The sequence below is a fragment of the Penaeus monodon genome, chromosome 25 (genome assembly GCF_015228065.2).
Source record: "Penaeus monodon isolate SGIC_2016 chromosome 25, NSTDA_Pmon_1, whole genome shotgun sequence".
Taxonomy (NCBI): domain Eukaryota; kingdom Metazoa; phylum Arthropoda; class Malacostraca; order Decapoda; family Penaeidae; genus Penaeus; species Penaeus monodon.
Genome location: NC_051410.1, coordinates 37,639,400 through 37,639,634, shown reverse-complemented (window position 1 = coordinate 37,639,634; position 235 = coordinate 37,639,400). Strand labels below are relative to the sequence as shown.

Here is a 235-nt window from a genome sequence, read left to right as displayed (position 1 = left end):
GTAACCTCAACCTGTACGCTAATAGGGAGCCTAATAACATCCTCCTTTTTTTAATTGAGATCAGGTATGACTAATTAGCTCTTCTCTCCCACTTAACGCAGGTGTGAATCCCGAAGACTATATTCATTCACAAGGAGCAACTATATGGGGTTTCTGGGGCAGGACAGAGTCATGCCAAAATGGATCGTATGCCTATGGGTTTGAAATTTCGGTACGTTGCACATTTTCACTGTTG

General features: G+C 42.6%; 1 protein-coding gene across 1 annotated transcript in view; it reads left to right on the top strand.

Moving 5' to 3' along the window:
- Positions 1–101: 101 nt before the first annotated feature.
- The window catches only part of LOC119589214 (vitelline membrane outer layer protein 1 homolog), a gene marked incomplete at its 5' end in the record, with an annotated part of 3,985 nt that continues 3,851 nt past the window's right edge, over positions 102–235 (top strand). The window contains 1 exon segment of the mRNA XM_037937813.1: positions 102–211. Within this exon segment, the coding sequence (XP_037793741.1) occupies positions 102–211 (110 nt within the window).